The following is a 27,031-nucleotide window of genomic DNA, read 5'->3' on the forward strand; positions in this document are numbered from 1 at the left end:
CCCTCAAATGGAGGACTCCCATCTATTTCCAAAATCCCTGAAAAGGATTTAGCCACTTCAGGTTGTTTATAAAACTGAATACCTGTAAGATTGTTTCTTATTAACCATGCTCTAAAAGGAAACTGTGTGGTAGATACTCATAATTTGAATGATGAAATTTGTACCTGTTATTAAAGAAATAAATAAAGCAACTAGGATCTGACTTTCCTCAGACTTTGCTTGTTCCAGAGCAGGGCTCATCCTCTGCCAACACTACCTCAATGACAAAGATGAAGAAATTTGGCAAGATAGCATATCTTATCTTTTTTCTCATCACTAGAATAAATGAAGAATGAAGCAGCACAATGTTTGCAATATTAATGTGAACAAGAACTACATACTTTGTTATTGCTGCTTTAACACAAATTTTGACCAGACAAATACTAAATACGTGTGCAAAATTATATTTAATTGCTTCATTAATTTCTGAGACTTTTTTAATATGTACCTGTGTAGTGCAATCAGGCTCAGATTCTTCTGAATCAGAAATATCAGAGTACTCTGAGGATCCATTCCTGAGTTCTGATTTCACACTTTCAAAGAACACTGCAGAGAGAAGGATTAAAATATAAGACCCAACATTAACTATGTTAATATTTAACAATTATTTTGGAAGAAAAACCCAAGAAACAAATATTCTGTTTTTAACAGTCTGTAAACAAAGGCAAATGCACACACTGATCTGGTTCACAAGTTTACTTAGGATGACAATGAGTTTTCTACTGCTTACCAATAGACTCCTCAAGCAATTAAGCAGATGAAGACAGGAAAAGAATTTATATTTCTTCCTTCCCAAAGGGCACTCACTTCAGAGATGCCACTTGGGCAGTTTCTGGTTTTTTGTGCAGGCTGGAGTCAGAGCAGTTCCCACCAGCATGTACCCTTAAAAGACTGCACTTGTCCCGAAGAACCACAAGCAGGAAACACATTGCGAGGTGTTTAGATTCCAGGGCTCAAGGCCAGTGAGCTACATGTATACTTGGGTCAAGGCTGCTGGCAAAATTTTTTATGAAGTACAAATTTGTTAAAGATGACAATGTGCAGTTCAGGTAGCGTAAGTTTCTTGGAGAAAAACAAAATAGGGTAAAAAAATAATGACTGTGTGTCAAGAAAATAGGGTCTAAAGAAAGAAAGAAACATCACTTTAAAAGTATTTACAGCTTCATACAAAACAATGCTGAAAGCAAAGCTGCACAAATCAGAAATTAACTCTAGAATGAAGACAAGTAAAATTGAAATGTTGGTTTGTTTTCAGCATAGTTTTAAAGGAAATCACATAAAAGAACACAATTCTTCCTAACTATAATTATGCAAGAATAAAGGATGTACCCTGTAACTATGTAAACACTGCATTTCTAGTTGAGGTTTGCTCCTATTGAAGACTGTGGCAAAGATCACAATTAGGTATCAAATATATTTGAAGGGATATTGGTGATTTCTAAACACTGCACAGTGATATTACTTTTAGAGTCAGAAGAAAGCCAACAAGAGATTTGTCATCAGAAAGTCAGTAAATTAAACAGCTGGGACCAAAAGCTAGAGAAGACTAATCAAACTTAAGACAGTATTAGAAAGAACCATGAGGAATATCCAAGCACACTAAAAGAGCAACACCACTGTATAGGAAATTAAGCTATATAACGTAATGCTCAACATATAATGATAAATTAATGGTTTTAATTACTGCAGCTCAAAACAACCCAAGGGATTTCTGATTATAACTCATGCCTTTGGCTCATTTCAGAAAGGCAAATAAGATTCTAGGATAAGCAAGAGCAGGAACAATACAGAAAACGTAATTTTAGAGATCAAAAGAACTTTCCTTTGGACTACTATCTTTCCCAAGAAACTATAATGCTCTGTATGCCTCCAGAGACAAGGAGGAATATTCCCCAAACTGGGTGAATGAGAGTAGTCATTATCTGTGAGATCAGTCTAAGACACTGTGAATTAAGAAAGATCTCAAACCACTTTCCCTTCATTCACACCAAGTATCTTGCTCATTTAAGGACAGCACTTGATCTTTGTCCCTCTGCTAACACTGGGTCACCATTTAAAACCAGGATCTTGGCATGGCACACAAAGCTGGATAGAGCTTGATCTGTTTAAAGGCATCTGTCTGTGGACATTCCTCTTGGCCTCAATCCCAGTAAGAACAACCAAAGTTGGCAGCTGTTCTAGGAACAGGTAGTTCCTCTTCCGGAATTCGCTGCGGACAATGCCCTCCCCCCTCTCTCTCTAGAGTCTCAGTTAAGGTAAAATAATCACACATAACACACACTCGAGAAGTCTGAAGATGCTCAATATTCAATTAAAAATATCACCATTAGTGCTGAGTGCTCAATTTTTGGAAGAACAATCTCAACATTCACTTCCAGTTCTAAGTTCAATACATTTAATACATTTGGATACAGAATGAATATGGCAGTGAGTATCAAATAAGAGCAATAATTTTGAAGAAAAGTTTATCATTTTTCTGTATGATTTAATCTTGATTCAAGTGCAAAATTTAGTTTGATTTACTTAGTTTAATTTTGGAAGTTGAAAACCACTACAGTAAGCCTTCACTCAACAAGCTGTTTGCCCTGTTTCAAGAATACCCAAGAGAGACTTCGCTCATGTGCAGGTTTTTAAATACTGTCCTCTGTGACATATGGAAGCACAGTCAACAGGGATTATAGTTTGCACTGTTAATGAAAATCATTAAATATTTTATTCAGGCTGACAGCAGAGTCAAATGGTGTGGTCTACTGTGCAGGAAACTCAGGGAACTGGAAGTCTCCAGAGGAGTCTTACCATCTTTTAAGTGTTGACTTCAGTTTCGTAATAGACACCTTCTGAGCCCCTTTAAGCTCTACTGTGAATGGATGTGACTTATAATTAAGCAGGGAGCTGAACACCTATGTCAAGGACTAATTCTATCTGCACACAGGTAAGAGCTATTAAAAACAGGCATTGGCAACAGGCATTCAATATTGATACTTTACTAATACACTAGTAATACACTAGTGATCATGGCTGCTGAACACTTGGCAGGAGGCTACCAAAAGACCACTAAAGATTAGTTCCCAGTGAAGGGTGGTTTAAAGCACTGGAAAGTGGAATTAAAGTGTTTTACAGATAACCTAGGTTTTTTCGTAACCTTGCAGATTACAAAGGTTGAATGTGTAAGATTTTACGAATGTTACATTATGTCTTTTCACTTGTATGGAATAAAGTAATTAATTAGTAAAACATACAAAATCGTATGATCAACTACGAAATTGCCAGGTTTAAAATTAGCTATGCATTATAATCTTTCATTCTCTACAGTGAAATGATGTGATAAAGCTTTTCACAATGAGGTATATTTTGGTTTTAAAAAAAATCCAATCAGCATTCTTACATTATGAAGCAGACCTAGAGTAAAAAATATTAATCCAGAACACCAATTAAATCTCCACTGTGAAAAATGGTCTCCATAGCATTCAAGACAGCACTAACATAAAAAGGTGAGTTTTACTTTTCATCTCTATCCTGTTAGCTTCTTCAGTAGACAGATAATATTTAAGACATGTTTTGTGTAACTTCTAAATACTACTGCTCTGATTTATTTCTTTATCCTCTATATACTTAGTTAGTCAGACTGAAATATTACAAACAGTAGTTAGACCCTCATTGAGACCATCAAAATGTTCAACTGATAGGACTTGAAGACATTCTTACTGTTCAGTGGTTTCTGGGCATCTGCATTCCCTTCTCCTTCAAATCCTGAGGGCTGGTCTTCTACCTTCACAGCTGGTTTTTTTGACCTTGTCCTGTCATCTTCATCTTCACTGTCTGCTGTGTAAAGACTTCGATCTGTAAATGGATGTCTCTCATCTCTTCTCACAAGAAAAAAAAAGAAGTCAGTTTTTACTCTCAAAAACCTGAAGCAACCATTTTCCTTCCATTATTTACTACACACTCTCAAGATATAATAGTAATATTCTCTTATGCTCATCTCTTAATTCTGAATTGTAGGTATTCCCATTTACTTCTTATACAACTGTCATTTCCATAAAGATATGAAGTTTAACACCAGAGTACTTTTACTGAGAAGCATTCTTATAGATGGATACAAAATGACTTCTTCTATTTTGAAGCATGCCCTTCAGTACAGACCCCACTAAGCAAGTGAATGAAATGCTGTAACAAAGGAACATGCAAAGAATCCCTTCCTCTTCACTTCCTAACTGGTTCCACTAGGGGACAGCAGACACAGACACTCTTCTGTATTCCTAACCAGACTCTTACTGGTAAGAACTTAAGAGCTCTAAAAATAGAAATATTAACAATTAGCATACTCCACACCATAATGACCAGGAAAAAATATCCACAAGCAATCCTTTATACCTAATTATTCTTCCATTTGACAGCAGAAGGCGAAGATCATTGTCTTTTGTTCTCCATTCAGGTACTGTAGAAGAGGGCTTGTTAAACCTCCCATTCAGTTTTGAGCTTGTGATATCCTAAAGAAGTAAAAGCAATTTTCCTTATTATTTCTTCCTATGAGCTCAATTGTTTATTCTGCACTCCATAAAAGATTAAATTCACTACTAGGATGGTTACCACCTGGATAACCAACTGAAAAAATCTCAGACAAAACATGTTTGGATGTAAAGAACTTCAGGAGATGACTGCACCTTCTCCTTCCTTGAATCATCTATACTCTCCGGAAGCACCTGAAACAAATACTACTTTCCTACAATACTCCTTTTACATTTCCTTTGGAGAAATACCAATACACTCAGGCAAGCCAGAAGCTGGGCTTGGAACTGCTACAACAACTCCTGGACTGGGTACGTGCTGTATGATATTAATATCTCAGAACTTATTTAAAGGACAGCAAAACACCAATAATGGAAAGTAACTTGCCTTAAGCAGAACTTTCTCAGCTCAAAGCAATTTACATTTGACATGTACTCTGAAACAATCTATCCATATTTCATATGACAGAGAGTTCTAGTCTGTATTCTTACGCATCTTAAAACCATTTTCAACAGAGATCAGAAAACTACTCTGGTTTTGTTTTTCCTTGCACATAATTCAATACTTGCCTCTTCCCATGGTGACATCTCCAGCCTTTTCAGTACCTCCCTAGTGTGAAGTTCCAGGATGTCCAGATTAGAAGGAGTTTTGGTAGCATGGTCTCGCAGCTTCCTCACCCTTCGTCTGGAGTGGTGAGGGGAAGCTGTTTCATGTGAAGATCGTGAAGTTGGAGACACACCAAGAATTCCCTGAGTTTTAACTAATTTGCTGTTTTCCTCCTGTAATTAAAAGCAATTTTCAGAATAGTCTCAGAGGAATAAATCCACATATTTAAGTACTGCTTCTTATTAATCTAATTAAATGTAAATTATGTAAGGAAAATTCTTAGATGTTTTAGAGAAATAACTACATGTTTCATTCAGATTTGATGTACAAAGTTTAGATCTACTGCACCTTTTTTGCATTTAAGGGTTTTATGCTATTCCACAAGAGTAGTGCCACAAAAACACATGGTTTTATTCAGGAAGGCAGCACAGGATAGACATGTATTGTACACAGATCACATCCCCTCAGATCCATTCTCTTAAGATGGAAATGTGAGAATTTTTCAAGAATCAATAACCATTGAAGAATAAAGGAGCAAAACACTGGTATGGGAAAGCAACAAAACAAAAAAAAAAAAAAAAGGAAACCCTCCCCCCACTGACTGTAACACACTGACTATAACACACAGCCACAAAACAGAGGAGTGAGCAAAAGAGATGACAACTGGACCAGAACTAACTAACAAGTAGATAGGAGAATGGAATATGCGCAGAATATCAAATTAAAGTTTTTAACAACACATTAATAATAATTTTAAGTAGTTATAAGTAACAACATTTCAGAAATACTAAACTACAAATAATTTCATCATTAAAATCTAAAAATCAACAAAAAATACATAAAGCACCCATTATCCATTTTGTTTATCTGAAATACCCATAGCTTAGCATTCCAAACAGTTTTCCTCTTAACGTTCTATTATTAATGGTATAATAAAATAAATGGTAAATAAATTAAAAGGTGAATATCGTCAACCAGAAGCAAAACTATGATGGAGTTCCCTGATTCAAAGATTTATTTTCTGAAGACTTACGTAGGGTTGCCTCTGCTCTTACCTCTACAGAACGAATCACTTTAGAGAGCTCTTTGATGAGATGCCCAGGCCTAATGTTGTCTGGAATTTCAAAGGCATGTTCTGTTACAAGCTGTATGCAAAGGGGAAAGAAAAGATACTTAGTTTTGGGGTTTTTTTTCCCAGATAAAAGCAGAAATAATATGAAACAAACAAAACTACAAGGGAAAAAAATAAAAGTAAAAGAAAAACCAGATTCATTTATGTAATAATGACAAACAGCCAGGACTGATATACATATGCAGTAGCTTCCAGTCCAAGCTTTAGCAGCCAGTAGATATTCCTCAGGGTCTCTAAGATTCCAAAAAAGAGGTAACAGAAAGCCATACTGACAACCACATAATTTTTTTTTTTATCCTCAGTACAGTAATCACCTTTTTTCCCTTTATCATGGTCAGTATAGAGCAATACTCTGATATTCATTAGTCATGACTTTAAAAAAACCTTAAGACTAAGAGAATTTCACCCTGACAAAAATTTAATCACAAGAATAAACATGAGTAACCAAGATGCAGATTTTTAGACATCTTCCTCTTAACCATTTCTTAAAAATTAGCTTCTTAGCTTATTTAAAATCTAGAAGGTTGAAAAATGCAACTCAGAAAAAAACTCCTATTCCTTATAAAAAATGTAGGCAGTTGTAAGAGTTTATGTTCGCTTTAATCCTCTGAAACAATATTAGAGATATTAGAGACAGATTTCATATATATACACACATAACAAATGTCCAAACACTCTATAGTTAGATCCAGCAAAAAATATTTTGTATGTAGTTTAAATGTCCATTTAGAACACTTTTAGTTAGAATTAAACAGATAAAACATCACTTAACACACAGGCTAGAATGACTGCCACGAATTCCTGTAATCAACTACTTAAATGGAAAAACATCCCAAACACTTTCAGCTACCCACATTTCAAAAATGAGATTCAACAGCAAAATGATTGCTAGAAGCAATTCAATATTGTATGTGCATTTCATTGAACCTGGCTTCCTCCCAGTCAGTAAAACAAATGCTTTCTCCCTCTCCGAAAAAAACCCAACACCAACATATAATCATGACATGATTATTCATTTCAGTGCCCCTAATTCTACAGGAAAGATTAAATCAGCTGCTATTATTTACCATTGTTCATTCTTTGAATGTATCACACCTCTACACATTCACTCTGGAGAAAACAGCAGCTCTGTCACTAAACTGTATAATTTTTCCATCAAGTTACTGGTCATTTTAGGACTATTCAATCCTTCCTACTTCACTGTCTCAAAAGAAGATGAGTTTGAAATTCTCAAGAAAAAGGCAAAAAACAATCCTCTATTCACCTATGTTTAAAAGACACACTCCATGACACAAATGTGAAAGCTCATGAGAAGGGTTCTCATTTGAGGAGCATGTATTTGCCATTTTTCAGGAACTGTCTGAAATCCTCAGCATGAGCAGATCAAACTGCAACACACGAAGCTCCTCCTGTCCTCACCTGCCTACAACTCCAAACCCACCACACGCCGTCTACTGCATAGCAGGACTGGCTCAAGGATGAAGCAGTAGCCAGAGAAGATGGATGTAAGGTATGCAACATGATAGCTGGTGGACAGCAGCCAACACTGCAGCTGAATCACTGATGCTCTGCACTTCCCTTCCAATGGGAAGTGTGTCTGCTCATCCAGTGGTTTAGGAATACTCAAAGGTCTCATTAATAAGCATTCAGAATGCAGCAAGTGCAATTGATTTTTCTTCCACAGAGAAGTAGAGAACCTACCACATTCCACATGAATCAAAATCCTTAATGAGCTACTAGGGAGTACACAAATGCTACAATACTACACTACAGCAATCTAGAAAAAAGGAATGCTAATCCAACTGAAAATCAAAACAAGGATTTATACAGGCTGTGTTTGATCTCAGTTCAGTAGCCTGATCACCTGGCTTGTTTATTATCTATGCCACAGATGCAAAGATGGCTTGGATTCACACGTGGTTCAACAGCGTAGGCCCGACATCCTGTAAACTGCAACACTGCTCACTAACAAGCCTTCATCCAGGACAGCAGAGACCAAGAAACACTGGAGAACCAACTCAGAGGGCCAGCAGAGTTTCATCTGGCATCAGTAATGCTACACAAGCTGGACCCCAGCACATTCCACACATAAAAACCACTTCTGCATTTGCACCTCATGTTCAGTTCCACGGAGCTCATGCTGTTGGAGGCAGCATTGTGCAATATCATCCATAACATCAAACATACGTGTTGCATGGTAAGTTCCCTTACAAGTAGAATTTGTGGGCATGAAGAGCCAGTTCAAGTCTGGCTTGCAACAGTGCAATATCACAAGCAGCAACAAACTAGAATTAATACCCTCAGTCAGAACCAACGTGCCTGTCAGTGAACAGCACTTCCCAGGAGCACTGGTTCCAAGAGGGTTTATTAGCACAGGCACATGAAAAAACACATGGAGTTAGACCAGACCCAGCTCTGTGGCAAAACAAGTTTTCCTGGAGAAAAGAGCACCAGCAAAGCCAGCACTGACAGTACACTTATGATTTTACAAGAGTCAACCGAAGTTGAGCAAGGAGAGTATTCAACTGAAGTTAATATTCCTCAATCTGATCTAAACTGACTGTTCAGCAGGTATAGCTAAAATGTGCTTTCCACACTACTGATATGAAAGGAAAATAAAAAATACCATTGCATTCCACCCCTCCACTGCCTCAGATGAGGACTAATTGACTGCATATACACATTTCTTAGAAAATTCCCCACCTTATCACCTTATCCTCTGGCATTCTTATTCTATCCTGAGGTAAAGCAAGATTCTACCTCAATCAGCTATAATACTTGAGCTTATTAAATGGCCTAATAGACTTGGAATAATTGTGGAATCATGATTATTGGAATATAAGTCTTGATGACTCTGGATGCCAAAATCCAATATAAACTTCACCCTAACCACGGAAACATCAGGGTTTTTTTTAAAGAAGTTTACAGGTCATAGCGTTGTTCAGTGACTAATCATGGAATATTAAATTGTCATTATGATTCTTCCCCAAATCAGCAGTATATATTTTCAATAGACTTTTTCAGTACTCATTAACAAACAGATAAAAATAATCTTAGACTTTAAAAGGGCACAGGCCTTCACTTAGTCTTAAATCAAAACACAGGTCACCAAAATAGCAAACAAAATCACTTATACGTACTTCTTTTTTCATCCATAATTTCAAAGCAGTAAGTAAAGCCTTCACTCCTTGCACTAAATAGCTTGGAGGCTGGAAACCATCTTCCCTCAGTTCTAAAAAGGATACAGAAACCAATTTAGAAACACGTCAAGAGAGAAAATAGAATGATACCTACCCTTCAGACAATGAAGTTGCCATTGTGCAACAACAAACTAAAGGAAAATTTGTGCAAGCAAATGAAACATGGCATGCTGCATTTATGTGCATACTGTAACAAGAATGACCACAATAAAACCAAATCCAACCCTAGAGTGATTCTATATAAAACCTTCCTTTTTTAAACTTATACTTGTATGAATTAGGGTTAGTTTATAACATACTAAAGGTCATTTAAGGAAAAAGAATCCAGATCTAAAATACAGAAATCACTTTTATTTCATTGAGAAATATTCTAGTCAAAGGGGACCAGCAGGATGTGGGATGTATCTCTAAATTAGAATTTGCATTGCTTATCCCCATACATATGCAAATGGCTCACACTAGCATACTTCCACTTCCCAAACATTTTTGTCACCCTTCGAATTATCACAGCTCTCCCTCACATGGTTTACATCATTTTTACTCCCAAAATCAAAGGGGTGGAAACACTCTGCTTCAGAACCTTCTCTTCTTACGGAAGTTGGTGTTCCCAACTGATTGCAATTCTTTTTCATTCCCTCTTTTGCTTCATAGGGGTAAAAAAAAGAAGGGAAAAGATAAATCCTCCATAAGCAGCTAAAAGTAGATTAAAACCTCTCTTCATGTTCCTGACAAATATTTTCACTTGTCAATAGGAAATGGATCAACACTAGAACCATTTGGCTCATTTTAGCCCCTTAAAAAATACACTAATAAAACACCATTCTTATGGATTATGTATTAGAAAGTTGGCAGAAAAAGGAAGGTTCTGTGAGTAAACAGCTATTCTCCTCTCAAAAGCCTTCTACTTGTTAAAGGCTATGAGAGGTAGTGGCAGCAGAAATCTTCCTACCCATTAGCTGACTCAGTTGATAAAATTTTAATAATACAATGGAGTACCACAGGCTGAATCTTTTAGATGCAATAGAAACAACTGCATGAACTAAAAGTAATTCAAATTAATGAGTACAGCATACATGAACAACAGCACACATTGCCTATACTGAAACCCCAAGAATTAAGAAAAATATTTAGGTGAATGCAATAATATTTAACATGAAACACTTTCTGTCAACAAAAAGTCAGATTCAAAATGTTTGTGACCCTGTTACCATTCTATAAAACAAAGCAGAAAAACATATTGCGCTGATTTTGCTCACTGACCTGAATTTCCTAAAAAGTACTGCTAAAAGCTGGACACCACCATTACCCCACAAAAGTGAACTGGCATCATCCTTTATTCATAAAACAATGGATTCTGACTAGCAAACACCTAATTCATATGAGTCATGATGCCAAAATCCAATATAAACTTCACCCTAGCTATGGAAACACCAGTTTTTATTTTTTGTGATGTTTATAGGTCATAGTGTTGCTCAGAAACAAAACATCTGCTAAACCAAAGATTAAACATAACATGAGAATAAGCTTGGACTCAAGGAGTCATGGGATAAAAAAGGGGAGAGGGAAGAGTGGGTTGAACAGACACAGCTTATAGTTAGCTAGATCTCACAGAAACATACGTGTGCCTTTCCAGCAGGAATACAGTTCCTATGGCTTCTGACGAGTTTGTAAATTAAATTAAATACACATAAATGAGAAAAACCAAAGCAAGCTTTCAAGATAAAAATACTCTTTTTGGAAGGAAAAGCTTACTGCAAGTTTTTTCTGTTTGGTAAAATTTCTGAGCTGCTCTGGGGTCACTGTGAGACTTTAAATGCTCGTTTAGGAATCAAGGTTTGTTCAAGCTCATTTAGGAATCAAGGTTTGTTCAATGTTTTAATTTGCTGAAAGGAGAAGAGATAATTTTCAATAACTTGTACTGTTTTCACATTAAAAAAAGCTACATGGGATTCTGATCTATTCCAGAACAGAAATTGAATTCAGCAGCCTCTTCTGAAGGTTGACTTCTGTCCTTTGAAATACATTGTATTATTAAGATTAAACACAGCAGGCAGAGGGCAAGATACTTGAGGAAAAAAAGGTGAAGTCAGATAGGCACTCTCTCAAACACAAATATGGGGTACAATCACAGCAATTAATGAATGGGTGAGGAAGTTTGGAGAAGAACAGCAACTGTTAAGAACTGGAGGCTGTTGAGACACCTTGGATAAACACTGATATAAGTGATTTAACACAGCTCAGAGGAACTGATGCATCTTTCCTTCCACAACCAACAGCAGAGGACAGCAGGCACTGTGACTGGAAAGGTCAAAGAAAATTACAGAAGTGCAAGAAAACTTCTATGTTTGGCTGTGAAGTCACCAAAAGAAACTCACAGATATAAGTTAGGGGGATCATTTCATAGAACTCTTTGATTAAAGTGAAGGCTATCAAAGGATATTCAAAGATCTTAAATTACATGAAAGAAGCCTGGGAGAAAAAACTGAAGCCATGGTCCATTATCACTTAAGAGAAAAAGAATTATAAAAGCAGGTATATGTGCATGTGTTAAAATAAAACATGCATTACCTTTCAATGTTTCCAGTAAGTTTTTGGCCACAAACCAACAGATGGCTTCAAAGAAAGGAAATTTGAAAAGTTCTGGGGTTTTTAGCCTCTTCTCCATTTCATAACACCTGAATAAATGCAAATATTACAAAGCATGAATGTTTTAATTATCAAATTCATTATTCAACTATGTAATCATTCAAATTTACACAATGTCCAAAATAAAATGAAATAAAATAACCATGGCCATGATAAATAAAAGAAGTCAAGTACCACATAGTTAAACCCCAACAAGACCACAGACAAGATTGAACTCTGGTCTCATTCAGGCTCTGACCTTATCAAGTTTGACTGCGGCACTTCTAAGAATAAAGTTGGACTTCATAAAACTAGGATACAAACCCAATGTGTGATCTTTTAACAGATGGAATTTTATCGGGATTCCACTGTAATAAATAAAAACAATATGTTTAGAAGACAGCTCTACATCTTGGACAAAAACTAAATACAGCTGCCCTTAGAGCAATGCTGACTTGAGGATGCTCATTTCAACTCAGTGTTGCACAGCCGGGCTTGCTTACTTTTGTTTTACTCACTTATACTAATCTCCAAAGTAGAATTTTTTTTCTTTTTTTTTTTCCTCCTTTTAGTCACTTAAATTCTTGCACAGCCTTCATTTTGCTTTTGAAACAAACTTTGCAGAAGTAAAACAAGAGAATGTGCTTGATACATTCTAACTGAAAATGCCACTATTGTCTGTTAGAGAGCCTGTACCAATTTGATCCTGGTTAAGCGCATGAAGAAACATCTTTATGAAAAGAATATCCTACTTATTGGGGAACAAGTACAGGAAGAGTTGAGACTAACCTGAGCTGCATGCCAATGTTGAGGTTGTGCAAAAAGTTTCCTCCAAAAGCCATACAATCCTGAGATGTGAGCACAGCATGAATCCAGCCTAAAATGACAATTTGTGAAACTTAATACGTACGTATCAATTATTCTAAGACTGTTCTTAAATACGCATATAAGTAAAAATGCTGTTCCTGAAAGGAAAAAAGCAAACAGATTTGTATTCTGTGCTAGGAACAAGTAATTTTAACAACCTGTAAACTACAGTTTTTCAGAAATCTAATGGAACTGTAGTTTTCCGAAATAATTAAGCTTAAAACATTTATCACTGGGAGGGGGTGGTATGGATGCAAAGCCAACTTGTCAAGTAAAAATTCCAAAAGTTTTCACTCCAATCCACAAATATAAACAACTAAAGAATGGAAAAATATACTGAATACAAGATCAAGTCTTAAAAAATAAAACAAAATTATATGTCTTTCAGTATTCACATGTTGCTTACAGTAACTGTGTTGTTTGCACAACATAAAATCATTTAGCAATACTGAAGTTTCTCAAATAGGAATTCAGAAGTGGTCCTATAAATTTTTCTAAATACAGCCATTCTAAGTGAAATTATGATCAGTTTAACACCCAGTCTAGACACTCTATAAAGTTTGTCACATAATTGAAATATTGTCCTTAAGAAATCCACTATTCAACATGGTAAAGCATGGCCAACATTACGCTATCAATCTAGCTAAATACTATGAAATAATTTCAACTAAGCACACAAAAAACTACATTACATGAGCTGCCTGATTAAAAATAGTTATCTGTGAAATTTATACTGTGGAGCTTCATTTTACAAACTAGCATTAAATCTATGCCCTATTCAGCAAACAATGAGCAGTTTCACAGCATACCTGCATCAACCTAAGATTTTAATTTTTTTTCATTGCTATTTTTATGCTGCACTTTTGATCCAGGTCTACATAACAAGGAATGAAAATCTGATGTAGACCACACAGAATATCTTGAATAATATTTAAATAACTCTAAAGAGCCTCCCAGCAGATGTTATTCACCTACATGAAAGACTAATTTTAGACCAGAAAACTACTCTGAACGTATTTCCAAGATTATAAAATAATTATGACATCCACTAGCACCAGTGCAAGCAGAAACAAGTGGTTTTCACCAGAGATCAGGGGATTTTTTTTCAGTCTTTCCTCATTCTTACAGAATTTCTCATTTTTTTTTAAACACCTGTCCTGAAAGCCAGTTTAATTTACAGCTTCTTCTGCTGCACTCCATCATATGTATATGACTACGTATGTGTGTATACACGTATTTGAAAGTACCTTTTTATGTGTAAACACATTGAAATACATGTATACATGAGAAATTATCATCTAATGACACTTTCTTCATGGTCATATTACAGTGATAGCTCAGATTCAGCTGATTACTTAGAAAGCAGTAACTATTTTCTATGAGTTACAATAAAGTTCTACATTCTGTAATTCTGCTTTCTCTGTTCACAGATCTATGAACTTCCATACATGGACAATTAATGCTATTTCTTGCTGGAAATACATGGTTTTAAAAGCTCTGGCTGTTCAGGAATGTCAAGAGCACACAGAGGGCCTCATCAGGTAGTACTTATTCTGCAAACTGTAACAACTGGAACAGCAAACACTGAATCCCACAGGTACAGAACTGAGCTATGAATAAAATGAAGTAGTCTAGAAAATACAGGATGGAATAATGTACTGATCATCATCTTCAAAGCTTCTTCCAGAACTAGAATTGTAAACCATTTTCCTGCTCCATGTATTTAAAGCTTTCTTTCTGCTCAAAAAAAAAAGAAGACAGCACCCAGTACAAATTTTCAATAATAAAATACTTAAAAGTATTTATAGGGATAGGTTGGATATGCAAAAATACCAGAACCTGGCAGTCACTTTATTGGCAAAATATTGTTTGATTTATTAAAGACTTGTAAGCTTATGGTATTTGGGAGTTTGTGTACGGTGAGGTGTTTTGTTTGAACCATTTTTCTGTTTTTTATTCTTTCACTAAAGAATTGTTTTGGCATTTCTCACATCAAAAGCAAACCACAATATCCACCCTTCTTGTACTCTTAATACTCTAGCCTATAGCACAAGAAGTTTATTTGACATTTTTGTAATAATTAGGCTTAGTAGGCCTTGCAGTACTAAAATCTGTAAAAACAACACCGTCTTATAAAATAACGGTGAGAATTCAGTCTGAATACTTAACAAATAGTGAACAATCTGTGTTTTATTAATCGGAACTACTTCCCTGATAATCAAAATCAACTTTAATTTGTTGTATTCTAACTGGATAACAAATACCCTTTCATTCCCTGATAATTGTTATGACTGTCAGGCAATCTTAAAAGCTAATTATTTGTTTTGAAAATCTAAATTTCTATTTTTTTTATAATTCTCTCTTATCCATAACTTTAGAGGATACCAAATGTTGATAATGCAATCATTTTACAATATTCATAATTCCTGGTGATCAAACTTGCCAAGTCCTAATACCAAGTGTAAAATCCTACCTGTTGGAACAAATAAAGTGTGTCCTTGCTTCACAACACACTTGTAACACTTGTCAACCTTATCTCCAAAATATACTTCACTCTGGGTGACAGATGAACTCCAGGACTCATAGAGAGCTAAATTTTCATCAGTGGGCTTGATCAAATAGAATATCTTCTCACCCTATTAAACAAATATAAATATAAATAAATTAATGTTTTCCTAAAGGTACACTACAACCTCTGAGTCACTCCTAACAAGTAACAGATTGACCTAAATGTAAAGTATTCCATCTTCCCTCTATGGCATGTTTAGGCAGTGTCTCACAAATGCAATTCACCAAGAGCTTGGATGCAGCATATTAAACAGGTGGTGTCTCATGATTTAAAGGAAGCAAACCAATGAGAACTTTTCACTGGAATACAAAAAAAATCCAGTTTTTACAAATTATTCATGGATATGCACACACCCACCAAAGGAGAAAGGAGAAAATGAATGGATGAAACCACTTTGCCTCTTCTATGACGTACACATGGTCAAATTTGTGAGAATAAAAAATTGAGTATGCCAATGATTTTCATCCAATTATTTTTTTCCTGCTAAAACCTCACTATATCACCCACAACTCTACTGAAGTGATCAGTCAACCAACTACAGTCTACAAGTCACCAACAGCATACTAAAATAAAAGCATAAAAATGCAACACCAGAGATCAGTAATTCACTTTCAACCTCCTCCCTTAGCACAGCAAGCCCAAAATTTCATGCAGGTGATAAGGCCACAACAGAAGGCTGCCCACTGAATAACTTTTGTTTTACATAGTCATAGACATCCAAGGTGTGGCTGTGCACTGGAACAGGCTTCCCAGCAAAGTGGACACAGCAGCAAGCCTGACAGAGCTCAAGAAGTGTTTGGACAATGCTCTCAGGCACATGATGTGACTCTTGGGACATTGTGAGCAGGGCCAGGAGTTGGACTCAATGAGCCTCATGGGTTCCTTCCAACAGAGCATATTATGTGATTCTGTAAATCAAGCAGCATTCATACCCAGAGAACGTGGTACCAAACTGATGTTCCTCCAAAATCAATATGAAAATCTGTATAGCTGTCTTGGACACCCATTAAGCAATACTTCTGAACAAAAGGCTTAGGGAAGACAGAATCATCTGGCCAATAATTTTCCACCCACGAAAGCTTTCTGGCAATGTCTGGTACTTCCACTAATTCAGACATCCTTTTAAAAAACAAACAAACAAAAAAGAACTGTTAATATAAGCAGGAGTAAGCACACCTCTTTTTAAATGACAGCTTCCTACAAAGACATAACTTATGAACTAATAAATATGTTTTATACCCACATTACATGAGAGTGGCTGTCTACATAAAATACACTTCCTCCTGTCTTTCCCACTACAGGCATTATATTCCTACACATATTGCTCAGCTTAGTGAAAACCACTTCCTACATTCAAGGAATTGAAGTCAATACTCACTTTGTGTCCGAGAATTCCAGGCTGATCACATTCAATACTTTGGGTCGGTCAGGATTTGTGAAGTATTTAATGTAATTATGGAGCTTCATTTTACTGTCTGCTTGCCTTGCTACATCTATGACATCTATCACTTTGTCCCCACCTGTGAAAAACAGGATGACTCTCTTAAGGCTATTACAGATAAAAGACATTTCAGGAATTTAAGAGAAAATCAGCTTTTTTCCAATCCTTATCAAAACACTTCTGCAGAAAAACTCCATTACTATCATTATTCTCTTGGAAGAGAGACAGATCAGTACAAACCAAGTTTTTATTAGGTTTAACTTTAATTACTATAATCAACCAAGGAGAGAACTGAAAACACTCTAAAAATAAATGCTCTTTCCTGTGGTTAACCAAAAAGAAAAGAGTAGTATAGAATCTCTGCTTCTGTTTAAAAAAAAAAAAAAGGATTTATGGCTGCAATTGCAAAGAGTAGCATGGAGAAAGTTACCAAGGCAGATCTCTTCCTCACTTTTCCTATCAAGTATCATCAAACCCCCACCTTCCTTACATACATGCAAAACTTGCAAGCACACAGTAATTTACTGAATAATCATCACAGGTGTGTTTCATTTCTGATGACAATAAAGAGGGAGTTACACACCATGTGTTCTGAAGTGATACATTTAGGGAACTAGACAAGCCAAGAAGGACTAACATCACCACTATAACAGCAATTGGTTTATGTCCTTTTAGTTACACAATGGCCAAATTTGACACTTCATTTTGGAATGCTGGAAACATGCCTAGATGTACATTATAAACATATTCACTTTAAAACTCTATGTTTGTATCATCTCGATAAATTCCAGCTGAAATAGTACTCATTCAATTTTCTTATTTTTAATTTCAATAATAGGAAGGTAAATCTGTGGCATTCCAATTTTTAACCTGAACTGGAAAACTAGGCAGGTCAGGATGAGACAGTCAAGTTTCTATCGGAATCCAAAGAGGCAGTAATCCAGAAAAAAAGATTCAGAAATATCACCATGATCGTTACTCTTTAAGGCAGAACACACATTACTATTTATCATCACAATGATAAACTGCATGTTCTGGTGCCTTTGTAAAATATTGATGCTCAGAAAACCTACTTTCAGCACACATCATTACATAAGGTGATCATGAGAACACACTCAGACTCTCAGCTGTACCAGGTGTTACAGGAAATGTCCTGCTGCACTTGGCTCAGTCTCTGAACACTTACATGAGGCTGGCACAATTACAGACTGGTAAGAGAGATGATAAGAAATAAGTGGTTCTTGGGAAGCCTCTCCTGGGCAAAGGATGCCAAGGTAGCAAAATTTCAGGAAGGCCAATACACTGAGTCCAAATAAGTTTTGTCATAGCCTAACCAATGATTAAATTTATTAATCCTAAGAGTGATTCATTCAATTCCCATTATCCTTGGCTTACATGTATCAGAAAAAAACTTCAGTATTCCACATATAACTTGCACTGAAATCAACAGGTTTGAAAGTTGAGACATAAAGCTGTAGTCCTATAACACATCTACCAAACAGACAGACACGCCAAAAAAAAAAAAAGGAGGGGGGAGAAAAAACACTCCAAACCATAGCATTGATTTTACACTCTCCTAGTCTTGAATTTACAATAAATATTTAGCACTCTGGAAGCTCTTATAATAATTTAGTATTTAATAATTTAATATTAGCAAGTATTTATTTTAATTTACAGACAGGATCATTTTATTAAGTACTCCAGAGTGACTCTTACCCACATAGCGTTCCACATCTAAAACGGAGAAAGTTGGTGGAGGAAGTCTGAGTCCCAGACCATCTAATTTAGGAACCATAATGGGAACATCAAACCCATGTTTCTCCAGATATCTTTGTGTTAACTGGCTTCCATGCATTTTCAAAATTACTTCATCAGCACTGGTGGAAAGAAAGAACGGAATATTAGCAGAAAAGCATCCTCCAAGCACTACTGAAGTAAAGAAAGTCTCAGTTTGGGGGAGGACAGATGGGAATGGCTACATCTGAATCAATAAGAAACTCACAGTATTGTTTTATTAAGCATTTAACTAAAAGACCAAGGAAACAACCTCAACAAGCAAAGAAATTTTTACTGTAATGCATTATCTGGAAATTCATAGTCCCTTTGTATGACTGAAGAGAGTAACTTAAAAGGATGGGGAAAAGGAATTCTCAGAGAAGGCATTAAAGTACATTTTACTAACAACAACCACCAGCTGCTCTGAAGAATTTTAAGTCATCATGTTTCAGTGAGATAGCCAACCAAATTCAGGCTTATACCTTAATCATGTTTCTCCACTTTCTTCTAAAGCATGCAAGAATAGGTAGACTCTACCAGTTCATGTGAATGTTCTATGAAACTGAGAACAACTCCTGAACTAAAGGAATAGACAGGCAATATTCTAAGAGCACAAACATCCAACAAACAAAACCAAAACCAAACAAAAAAAAACCCCACCCCAAAACTCAAAACCTCTCAGACAACCCTGCAGCACTCCCAACAGACAACCCATCCCAGTGCAAAACTGAGCAGGGGAAGCTACTGCATGAAAAGGACAGGGATGCACTGGAAAGAATTCTAAAGGAGGAAGTCATCCTCAACCTTCACAATGTGAAGCAGAGAAATGTTAGTCACTTCCTCTAAGGCACACTCAGATGACATTTCACTCTGTTTCCCCACCAGAATATGTAAGGACGGTTCTGTACCTTGGGAAAGAGCGAGCCCGCAGCTGTTTAACAAAGGTCCGTGTTCCAGCCTGCACTGGTTTGGAGCCATCATCTGGCTCTGTGTAGTCATGTCTGTGCCAGTTTCTCCTCTTCTTCACTACAAGTTTCAGAAGGATTAAACATGGAATTAGTTAAATCAGATGGCTCAGATTAGCAGTCATCCCATCAGTGAGACAGACATGCCTCAATCACATTAAAAAAATAAGGTATGTTAATCACAGTAATCATGTGACATACTACCTATTTCCAACAAATAACATCTGCAAGACACAGTAACTTTCTGTACTTTTATAGCTCCTTCTGTGTGAGAATCTCAGTGCACACTATACAGAATTTAAGACTCCATATCCAGTCCAACACAAGTAAACAGGTGCAGCCTGAAAGCTGTACAAATCCGTAAAGACAGCTACAAAACTAACAATCAAACTCTAATTTCTTAAAGCTCAGACTTTTTTTTTTTTTTAATAAACAAAAGAATCACACCTCTGGAATAGCCAGAGACTTCATTTTGCATATTCACACAAGGTTACAAGACATAATCCTACTCTGCTATTACATCCCATAAGCAAGCCCATATCCCGTCTGATAATATTACTGCTATTCACTGCCATTTCTACTGCTTATGTTACAGTTACAGTTTTGTGTGCAAACTGTTTAGGGCAGGTGTGACCTTTACAATACATGTAACAAAAGCACTGCACTCCAAAACATACAACTTCTTAACAGTCTGAAGCTTTAATGCACTGCTACAGCATATTAATTTAAAAAAAAAAAAAAAAAAAAAAAAAAAAAAAAAAAAAAAAAAAAAGAGGATAAATTAAAGTTCTATTACAATTTTGGGAATCTGAAACTGATTGTTCAATAGTAGCAAAATTGCATTTCTAACTGCTCCTTATACTTAAAGGTCCAAGGAAATTGAAACACTAGACAGTCTCATAACAGTCTCATAAAAACTTGTTGCGATGATCTCCCTACGACAAATGACAGACACCCAAATGAAAAAAAAGTATGTGTAAAAAAAGTGTATGTACTTTCACAGAACCATAGAATGGTTTGGGGTGGAAGGGAAATTAAAGATCATCTAGTTACAACATTCTGGCATGAACAGGGACACCTTCCACCATCCAAGATTGCTCAAGGCTCTATCCAACCTGGCCTTGAACACTTCCAAGATGAGACATCCACCACTTCTCTGGGCAACCTGTGCCAGTTCTTCACCAATCTCACATTAAAGAATACCTTATTTAATCTAAATCTACTCTCTTTCAGCTTAAAGCCATCACTCACTGTCCTATCACTAAAGACCTCAGTAACATTAATCCTATTTCTTACAAGTCCCCTTTACATATTGGAAAGCTGTTCTATAAAACATAGTAAGCTGTATGTAGCCTCCCCATTTGAATTTTTTGACCTTGAGTAAAGGAGAGGATGAAGTGACTTACGATATTGTGGTTAACTTAACTGCCTGTCTTCAAATTTTCATAATTTCATAACAAATCATTTCATAATGGATATTTCATTGATTCAGCTTCCTCAACCACTCATTTTTGATCTCCATTTACAAAGAACACAAGCTTACAGCCTTGAACGGAAGGCCCTTGGTTGTATGATCTGTTTGTTAGTAAACTGCTCTTTAGAGCACTTCCCCCCTATACAAATAAGCCTCTATTTCTCATCCTCAAACTCTCAACAGCCTGAGAAGCCCTATTAAATCATTAAGAGGTGCCTCTGCAAAAGGGACCACCATCTCACCATTTGGGAAACAAACTCCAAGAGTGCTGAACTTCCTACCTTTATCACTTACTGTACTAAGAAACACACTAAAGGTCCTGTAATTTTAAGGCTGCATTTCAGTTTTTCCTAAAAAAACCAAACTCTGCTCCACAGCTAGACAGCTGCTACTGGAAGATGGCCCCAAAAAGATGTACAGATACCAGATCTATAATTTAACCACTAATATTAAACAGAAATTGAGTTGCATATGCTCAGGAAATTCAGAACAGGAAAAAGCTAATGTTATTTGTCAATACAAATAGTATTTTACAGTTGTCTGACAAACAGCCTGAATACAACATCCAGCAAAACCACTGCATTAATACAAATTTTAACTTCATGGCAGAGTTCATTCTTAAATTCACTAAGTCATGATGCACCCAAAATGTAAAAAGCACTAGCAATACTGAAAACACAGCTCACTGCAATAGGAAGCTGAGGATGTATCAGGAAGGGGAAAATAGTTTCTAAAAAAGAAAATACTTGCTGTTTCTCCAGATAAAACAGTTTGTTATACAGGAATAATGGACATATATAGTCATTACAAATAAGAGCAAATAATTCCTGTTGGTGTGCTGCTTCCCACAGACATGACAACATGGACCCTTTAGACAACTTTTAAGAGAATAAACTGACATTTATGTATCTTTGCTAACCTGAAAACCAGTGCTGCTTAATAAGCCAACTATCCAAATACTGTAAAACTTCATAAATAATGAAGACAGGTTTATTAAGTTTTCAAAGCTATTTTCTCAGTCATAAATAATAATGCAAGAAATTAGTGGCTAATACTAATTTTCAACGAAGTAGTTTCCCATAAATTCACTGCTGTTACAACAGCTCATTAAAACTGTAAGACGATACAGCTGCTTAAGAGATTTTATAGCACAGACACACTTTTTAAAGTCTGTCTTTCCCACACTTACAAATTAGAAAATAAAATCATTCTTTTGCTTGTACTTGGCAATGTACATCATCCTTTCATAAGAGAACAGTGAAGAAGAGCAAACAGTAATGAAAACTTTCTCTGCTTACCTATCCCTTCATTCTAGAGGTTTTTAAACCCTTAAGACATTACAGAAACAACTGCAAAATAAAACCATTTTAACTGAATGGATCCTAATGCTCAAATGAAGGAAGATGCCAGTGTTCACCCTTGGTGTTTATAAAATTGAGGTAAAACCTGCTGTGACAACATTAAGAACTACACAAGACAATTGCAGGGAGGGTGAGAAAAAGAAGAGTGTACTGGAAGTTTTCATGAAAATTAAGTGGAAAGATTCCTTTTCCAGTTCTGTAATTGCACCCCTCCTACACTCAAAACAATGGGCCAATAACTCTATTTAGGCAAACACTCTTCCATGCTTTTTCCCACTCTGGACTGTTTCCCACAGAGATCACCATCTGCTAGACTTCAAATGGAGACCATCAAGAGGTGTACACATACACAGTGAGGCCCAGGTCTTGGAAGAGGTACTGGAGATTTCCAGTGGCCAAAAAGGCAAGAGTAATGCTGGCACAGGAAGACTGCAAGATTTTAAGGAGCAGACAGTAAATCACAAAATACCCTGCTAAGGCTTGGTCCAACATCTCATTCTCAGCTCAGACCAAGCACAGGCATTAATACCACAAACAAAGAGACACTGATTGGAGGGTAGTTACAGAACTGAGAAGGCAAAACCAGATAAAGAAAGTGATGTCCTGACAACTACAGTCTTATTAGCATTTACTGAACGTTGTGCTTTCTCAAAGCTCTGGACACCACAAGCTGGTAACACATCTGTCTCACAGCATTCATGCAAATAGAGCATTTTAAGAGTTAAGGATCACTGAGAAAACTTTGAAACTAACAAAATTAATATGAATACTCTATATCAAATAATCTTAAAAAAACCCTTCACTGTATATTACAAATTTTTTTAAATTTTTCTCTTTTTAAATTACTTACATTTTTAGGATTGATTATTTATCATTTTATACACATGGCTGCTTGCTAAAGGTTTTGTAAAATTGTTCTTTCAAATAATTTTTTGAGGATTTTTTTTCTTAAATACATGGAGAAATTGATTTGTTAATTTCATCTTTCCATCTACCTATGCAGTAGCTTTCTTTTCATTACTGGAACTTTTGCACAATTAATTCTGTAGGACACTGGAAGTAACCACCTATTTGTACTGTAAAGTATGTGTTTCTTGTATATTTTAAGTAAATTTTTTGCACTACCTCATTTCATTACTTATTCTGTTGAAACCACATATATACTTGCCCTCTTCAACAACTGAACTTTTGGAACTCTTTGGCAAAGTGATTTTAGAATATGAAGCTGTAAATTAAAATGCCTTTTTTTACTTACATATATAATTTCATACGACTGAAGTACTTCATTATTAATCAGTCTCTTTAACATCATTATCAGTCTCTTTAAAAACTGAAGGAAGTAGGGCCCAAACCACAAACTTCCATACATTTGATTCTGACACCTGAGAACAATTAATGAAATTCAGTGTGAAGACGTATTTAATTGTATCACCTCTGTCTGGGTCGGTAACAGACATGTCTGAAGCTTCTATTAAATCTAGATATCTACACACTTGAGGCAATATGAAATAGCAAGGATAATTTTTACCACAGATTCTTGTCTTTTTGAAAAGACTTCCAAAACAAAAATCCCTCTTATCTCACTGTCTAATTGCTGCAGGTGAGACAGGAACATTACAGGAAAGGTTATTTACAGGCATCAGGGTGAAGCAGACTAGTTGTCACTAATAAAGAAAAGAAGTTTCAAATTTACTAGTTTAATTTTTGAAAAGTCTGATATTATCTCTTGTCTACTGCTCTTCCTAGTCCCTCTATTCCACAGAAAAAAAGAGACAGAAGTTAAGGAAAAAAATGGCTGTTGTTTGTATTCTGATTTTCAACACAAACATGCAGATTTTGAACTGAAAATGACCACTGGAGTACTAAAAACTACAAGTACATAAACCAGCATTTATCTTACCTTTTAGCTGAAAGATCATGAACCCATTTATTAGAGAAGCTAACTATCATGCAACATGTATTAATTAAATCAGCAATTGATGCTTAATCACTTTGTTCGTACTCCACAAGACTATCACTGAGGGTGGTTTTTAACTTATTTCTAAATGTAAAGTAAATTCAGATTTCAAAATATTATTTAAGTCAGCATTGACTATAAAACATTATGTGGTGTCTTCAAGAGGAAAAAAGCAAATAAAACCAAAAAACAACCAAAAAAAAACCCTAAAGAAACAAAAACCAAATGAACAAAAAAAAAAAAAAAAAAAAAAAAACACCAAAACAAAAACACAACAAACAACAAAACCTACACACAAACCCACATTAGAAAACACAAATTACCATGGCTCAGTGCTTGGAGGGTGAAGAGACATTGCTTATAAATACTTTTCAGGTCTGAATGTAGAAATTTAATTAATGGTTGGAAAAGTGAAATTTTTTTTAAGAGAGAGGGAGACATGGAGGAAAATCCTGGGAGTTGAATAAAGCAGTATCCTTTCAGTAGCAAAAGAAAATCTGTTCCATTTTTCTACTGCAGATTTCCACAGCAAATTTATCTACTGAAAGTAGAATCCAAGAGATGTCTCTTGTTGCTCTGTTTCAGACTCTCCTGGCAACTCATTTTGACCCTGGTGGAACCTTGTTTATAAATCAGAAACCTGAGATTTGGAACTGTGTGAATTTTAAGGACATAAATGGGGGGAAACAACAAAATCAAAAACAAAAAAAGGACAAACAAATACCACTCACAGGATGTTCATATTTTGCTGTCACTGTTGAAAAGTTGTGTTTGACTGTTGTAGCATAAAACCTACAACCATCAAGAAAGGAAAGACACCTAACTTGTACATGTTTTCAAAGTTGCCTTCCTAGGTATTTATCAGAACTTGGATAATTAAAATACAGGAACCTGAAAACCATTTTTCGTATTTTCCTTTTTTTATTTTTTTTTAATGATGATTCCCTACTTTTCATTCTCTCACTTTCTGCCAAGTCCAGATTGTTTCCTACTTACCCTGTACACTTTGATTTCTCCAATCTATAGCCATGCCTTGTATTTTATTCAATCTGCATCTCCACATCAGGGAACGTTTCAAGATGGTTTGTTTCTTTTGCAAGTTTTTAATCAGCTCAGAGTTAGTCATGTAGAGCCAGTGCCTTCTAAATAATCACACTCATCTTGAATATTCTTCTGAAGAGTTCTTTGCAGTTGTATATGGGAAGCAAACAATCTGAACGTGTAAGACGAAATCTGAATAACCCATACTTACTTAGAGAAGGTCCATGGAGAATTGCACAGTTGGGACAATGGTATAGATCAATGTCAACAGCATGGTGCTCCTCTACCCCAACGCAGCTGGAATAATATTTTTTACATGTTAATGAGAATGCACACAGGGTTTACTTTTCAAGCTAAAAAATAATTAAATCTTAGGTTTTTATTAAAATGTGCTTACTCTACAAAATTATAATGAGATACCAGATTATCTCCACTACTGGGGTGCCACATAAATTTTGAGCAGTAATTTATCATTGAACACAGAATGCCATTTTAAAAAAATCATAAACAGGAAACAAGAATCAAATTCCTTTAAAAATGAGCAAATCCACAATATATACACCATTACCCCCAAAACCCTTGATCCTAATTACAGGAAACAGTTTATACAAAATCATTAAAGCAATTTTCCTCACAGAAGCTATCAGTTAAAAAAAACCAAAACCTGAGGTTGATGTGCTGTTGAATTATAGAAGATATAATGGATATTTTCTTTGTCTTTCTTTTATCTTTCTGCAAAAATCATGTAACTGACTCCTACCCCCTAAGACAAATTAATGAAGAATACTATCATGTTATTCTTGAAATCCCTACAATAGAACTGGATTCATAAATTACACAAGTGACCACATAAATAACTTAGAAAAACTGGTTTTGTTTTAAAATAGCGGCAAGTATTTTAAAGAGTCCTTGAGAGATGTAATGTTTTCTCAGTCCATATTTTTTTCCAGATAAAACAGTCAAAATCTGATTAAAAGCAAAATTTTTACAACAGTCATGACAAAGCATCTACTCCGCTGATACCTCAACAACAAAATGTTAAAGTCAATCAAGTACATTTTCTTAGAAGCTGAAACACTAGAGGTTAATTGGAGAACATGTGCTTTTGCACAAAGTTCTTAAGGAAAAAAAACCAAGTAATCCCCGCTTGCTGGTCTGAATTCTGGCAGAGTTCTTCGTTATCTGAAAAGTCCACTGACACAAAACTGCTGACTTTACAGTTCATACAGAAAATCAGAGTATAACCCTGAACATTTACACCAAAATTAGGTATTTACACTCAATGCACTCTAGTAACACAAGCACTGGAACAGTACCCAGTCACGTACCCCATTTCATATCAAGTGTAATGTGTGCTTATACACTGAAGCTTTGAAATGATCCAGCTACACAAAGTCTTTTCCTCAGCGGCCTTGCGCCAAAACTGCTGACACGCTCCAGCAAGTGTCAGTACATGCTGCCAAAACAAT

At 35.7% G+C, this 27,031-nt stretch overlaps 1 protein-coding gene across 3 annotated transcripts in view; it reads right to left on the bottom strand.

Annotated features, from left to right (window-relative positions):
- KDM7A (lysine demethylase 7A) overlaps positions 1–27,031 on the bottom strand; it is a 61,438-nt gene that overhangs the window by 10,046 nt on the left and 24,361 nt on the right. For 2 of the 3 annotated variants that reach the window (XM_041487460.1, XM_041487459.1), the window contains exons 2-15: positions 25,774–25,859; positions 19,673–19,790; positions 18,705–18,865; positions 16,926–17,067; positions 16,480–16,666; positions 15,452–15,614; positions 12,901–12,988; positions 12,055–12,161; positions 9,427–9,518; positions 6,210–6,299; positions 5,118–5,327; positions 4,414–4,529; positions 3,745–3,902; positions 488–585 (exon numbers count right to left, since the gene is read on the bottom strand). In XM_041487460.1, coding sequence (XP_041343394.1) covers positions 488–585; positions 3,745–3,902; positions 4,414–4,529; positions 5,118–5,327; positions 6,210–6,299; positions 9,427–9,518; positions 12,055–12,161; positions 12,901–12,988; positions 15,452–15,614; positions 16,480–16,666; positions 16,926–17,067; positions 18,705–18,865; positions 19,673–19,790; positions 25,774–25,859 — 1,816 coding nt within the window. The remainder of the gene's footprint in view (positions 1–487; positions 586–3,744; positions 3,903–4,413; positions 4,530–5,117; positions 5,328–6,209; positions 6,300–9,426; positions 9,519–12,054; positions 12,162–12,900; positions 12,989–15,451; positions 15,615–16,479; positions 16,667–16,925; positions 17,068–18,704; positions 18,866–19,672; positions 19,791–25,773; positions 25,860–27,031) is intronic. The other variant, XM_041487461.1, reaches the window with a different exon arrangement.

Source organism: Pyrgilauda ruficollis, unplaced genomic scaffold, assembly GCF_017590135.1.
Source record: "Pyrgilauda ruficollis isolate IOZ18807 unplaced genomic scaffold, ASM1759013v1 scaffold80, whole genome shotgun sequence".
In the NCBI taxonomy this organism is placed as follows: domain Eukaryota; kingdom Metazoa; phylum Chordata; class Aves; order Passeriformes; family Passeridae; genus Pyrgilauda; species Pyrgilauda ruficollis.